This window comes from Sander lucioperca, chromosome 4, assembly GCF_008315115.2.
Source record: "Sander lucioperca isolate FBNREF2018 chromosome 4, SLUC_FBN_1.2, whole genome shotgun sequence".
In the NCBI taxonomy this organism is placed as follows: Eukaryota; Metazoa; Chordata; class Actinopteri; order Perciformes; family Percidae; genus Sander; species Sander lucioperca.
Genome location: NC_050176.1, coordinates 5,641,064 through 5,645,473, shown reverse-complemented (window position 1 = coordinate 5,645,473; position 4,410 = coordinate 5,641,064). Strand labels below are relative to the sequence as shown.

The 4,410-nt window shown below is 39.6% G+C and overlaps 1 protein-coding gene across 1 annotated transcript in view; it reads left to right on the top strand.

Annotated features, from left to right (window-relative positions):
• The first annotated feature begins 2,054 nt into the window (after nt 1–2,054).
• LOC116039684 (sodium/potassium/calcium exchanger 3-like) overlaps nt 2,055–4,410 on the top strand; it is an 88,819-nt gene continuing 86,463 nt past the window's right edge. The window contains exon 1 of the mRNA XM_031284652.2: nt 2,055–2,572. Coding sequence (XP_031140512.1) covers nt 2,377–2,572 — 196 coding nt within the window. The 5' untranslated portion in view covers nt 2,055–2,376. The remainder of the gene's footprint in view (nt 2,573–4,410) is intronic.

Below are 4,410 nucleotides of genomic sequence, written 5' to 3'. Positions count from 1 at the left end.
CCGGCGTTCTTCTATTCACCAGCCTACACTACAGTTCTAAGACAGCCAATACAGCTTCACAAACATAACTTTATATTATTATAATTATTCAGCAATGCAGTACACCATTTCCTTCAAGTACAGGCTGCTGCACTGTATATCAATAAAAGGCATTCCCAGAAGAGGGCAGTGAAAGGCACATGTCTACTTCACCTTAACCAAACAAACAATATCCCCCCTACTTCCCCCCCCCCCTTACAGAATTCTGACTTTTCTTCTCAGAATTCTTTTTTTTAAAGTCTAAGTTTTTATATTAAGAAAAAAGAAAACAGAATTCTGACTTTAAACTTAAAGTTAAACTGAACACATTTTTTTCACGTGGCCCTAATCCTCTTCCGTATACGCACTATAGCTTTAACTAACTTTATTTTTATGAGCTTTTAATGTCAAATACATGGTTTGGTCGAAATTCAGTTGTTGAGCCAAAACATACCACAAACCATCAATCAATCAATGTCTGTCTTTCTTTTTTTAAAGATTATTTTTTGGGCATTTTTAGGCCTTTATTGACAGGACAGCTGAAGAAATGAAAGGGGAGAGAGAGGGGGAATGACATGCAGCAAAGGGCCGCAGGTCGGAGTCAAACCCAGGCCCGCTGCGTCGAGGAGTAATTGAGTAAACCTCTATACATGTGCGCCCGCTCTACCAACTGAGCTATCCGGGCACCCCGTCTGAAATGATTTTAATGTATTGTTGGGTACTTTTTGACTAGGGATCGACCGATACTGTTTTTTTCAAGGCTGATACCAATACCGATTATTAGTAGTTAATAAAACTGATAACCGATATTTGGAACTGATATGCATATACAGTAAAAATGAAAATCTTGAAGTCAAAATTAAGATTTTGGAATGTTACAAACTCCAACACAAAACTTTGTTTAAATGCTTTAAGCAATTATTTAATACATGAGAAACTTTCAACAGAATACACAGTAAAAGATAGTCTATCTGCAAACCACCAAAAAAAACGGCCCGATAATCTGCCAGGGCAGATAATCGGTCTATCCCTACTTTTGACTACCAAAATATTACCCTATGTTGTAAAATATTTAGTACTTTAAGTGTGGTTTTGTACCTGACATTATTTGACTAGTTGTGAATTCAAAATAAAACGTGTAGGCCTATATATACAGTATATATGAAACATTGCCCAAAATATAAATAAAAGCAACTAAACATACAGTAAAGAATTGTACCTGCACCTACAATATACTGACATTGTAATCCAAAACATGCTCACATTCAAAGCGATTTTATTCAAGAAAGCGGCTCTTTCTCAGCGTTGCTTCACACACATTCATAGGAGACTTACTTGGAACATTCTCAAATCCTGATAACTTGAGCAATCTTCGTTTTACCATTCAGCAACTATCATAACCACTGGGCCATCGCTGCTGTATGGCTTACAACTGTGTCCAAAGTGCAACATGTCTGTATGCACTTTGAGCCGCTACCAAACAGCAGGCATGGTGACCATAGTGATCATTTTGCTAAATATTTAGAGTAAATACTGGACTTCATTGGTCTGGTGGCTAGTAACTCAACAACAAATGAATGCTTGTGTTGCTGATTTGTGTCTGCTAGATTTGCTAACATGTCCACCATTAGAGTTGGGCATCGTTTTAATTTTAAGTTCTGAATCCAATTCCGATTCTTCCTTTCGATTTAGGTTCGTATTGATTCTCGATTCTTTGGAGGGGGGTGAAGCAATTTTGTTTTATGCGTAGATATGGAAAAATCTAGCAATGCAGCTTTAATAGTGGTAGTCTACATTGAATAAAATAGAAATGCCAAAAAGTTCAGCGTCACATGGGTAGAAATTTCTTAGCCACACACACATAGCCTATAAGTTTTTTCCAGTAGCCTATAGGAAAAATATTTCTTACCTGGCTTTTTACCTTAGTCAATGTGTGTGCGTACATTCCCACGCGCATCATCTCTCTCTCTCTCTCTCTCTCTCTCTCTCTCTCTCTCTCTCTCTCTCTCTCTCTCTCTCTCTCTCTCTCTCTCTCTCATACTCCCCGTGTCTCACTCAGCACGCGGACGCCTCCATGGAGGGCTCGTTCAGCAGTCCTCTGCTCTACTACTCCCAAAGCCACATTTCAACATGACTTGAGAAGCTGAGCCCGGCTCTTCCAGCCAGAAACTGTTTTTGCTAAACAGCCCTCGCAGCATCCCAGCGGTACCACTTTCCAACTTTAAAACAACATTCCCCCCCTTGCTCCTTTGAAGCCCCTCCCCTTTAGTTTTTTTTTCATCCATTCCAGGGAGATACGTCAGTCCCGGGAATTAAACGAGGTTGCTAGTTTTTTTTTTGTTTACTTCGGGGCTCCGCATGGATGTGACAGCGGCAGAGAGGATGACTCTGTCGGGTATCCGACTCCGGAATCGGCCGACGCAAGTGATGCCGAACCAGCGGAAGGTGAAAGCCAGACGGAAAAGACGAAAGGAGTTGGTTTTAATCCAAATATGCTTGTTCGGCGGCTTGCTTCTGGTCGTGAAGGGGTTTTCCTACTTAGCGGAAAATTCAGGTGAGGATTTTAGCCGTTTGTTCAGCTCATGTTCGGAGCACTGGGATGCCGGGGAAGGGGAGCTGAATTCCCCCCAGTAGTTCGCTTGTTTGTTTCATTGCTGTAGGCTACATGTTTGGCTCTGTAACATTTCTCCAGTTACCTGTCTTTTATATTGTCCCTCTTGTCACCAAACACACAGCTGTAACGTTACTTAGGCTAACTGTGCTCGTAAAGACACATTAATTAGTGTAAGCAGCTACATAGTGAAAACCATCGTACTAAAAGCTTCATATTATCACTTAATGCTAAATGTTAGACTACTCTTAATTTCTCCACAGGAACCTAGTGTGTCACTCACCAACTGTGTAAATGAACTGTTGTGCTTCACTGTAAAGTGTGACAAGGCGTCTTTGGTTACTGAAAGTTCTGAAATAGCCTATTCTTACAAGACTCTCACGTTAGTTGTGTTCCGAAGTAGAGCTCCACAATATAGCCTATCGTTTTTTTTTGTTTTTTTTTTATCGTAAACGCGATATCAACTAGCCCAAAGGTTGCGAGATATCGCGAAAGACACCCCGAGACTTCTTAGTTGAAAGAAAATATAAGTAGAAAACTGCACTTTAAAATGTAACTGTCATTTTTTTTTAGTTGTACCTTTTTATAGGCCTATTCAATTCAGTGTTCAATTTGTTCAATAAAAGAATGTTGGTTAATGATTTCCTTTCATTTGTTTTAAATTCAACAAGCATTTTGTTGTATTTTAGCAGAATAAGCAGCAGAACTGAGAAGCCTACACTTTACTCATTTATCGCGAGTAATAGCCTCTCGTTATCGCGATATTCACCAAAGTTTAAAATATCGCGTATTTCCCTCATATCGTGCAGCCCTATTCCCAAGCATTATAATCATCACTTAGGGCTGCAACTAACGATTATTTTCATAGTCGATTAATCTGTAGATTATTTTCTCGATTAATCGATTAGTTGTTTGATCTATAAAAATGTCAAAACATGGTGAAAAATGTGGATCAGTGTTTCCCAAAGCCTAAGATGACGTCCTGAAATGCCTTGTTTTGTCCAAAACTCAAAGATATTCAGTTTACTGTCACAGAGGAGAGAAGAAACTAGAAGATATTCACATTTAACAAGCTGGAATCAGAGAAATCTTATTTTGTTTTTATAAAAAAATGACTCAAACGATTAATCGATTATCAAAATAGTTGGCGATTAATTTAATAGTTGACAACTAATCGATTAATTGATTCATCGTTGCACCTCTACATATCATGTATGGGTTATGGTTAAGCTGTCCATGACAGAACCACTGCATTGTCATTTTTGTGTTAATGTACATGTGAGAACCGTCAACCCAGTTTGAGCTGAAAACTCCCATGGGCGTCGGAGCATCAAGGTGTCTGTAGGCCTACTGTCATGCAGGTATACTGCAGACTGTCATTGAAATCCATCAGAGCTTTAACTACTGTATGGGATGCTGTTCTGGGCTGAGGGATGCAGAGGCTCCTGTATGTTCAGGTGTTTTAGCTGCAGAGTGGTGAAATCAGGGCACTGAGCCCTCAGGGTACATAGGCCTACATCTCCAGGTTACTGCAAATGGTTGCACATCCCTCCAACTCTATTTCAATGCTGTTCTGACATTAGAGATGGGGGGGAATTTCGATACAGCATAGTATCGAGATATTTTCCGTGGCAATACTGTATCGATACACAGACGCCAAGTACCGTTCCATTATTATATACGTGTTGGTCAGTTTGTCTGCTTGACAGTTGCATTTTGCAGCAATAAAACTGAAGTGAGGTGAACAAATGGAGACAGTTATTTTTTAGATGAAACAGATG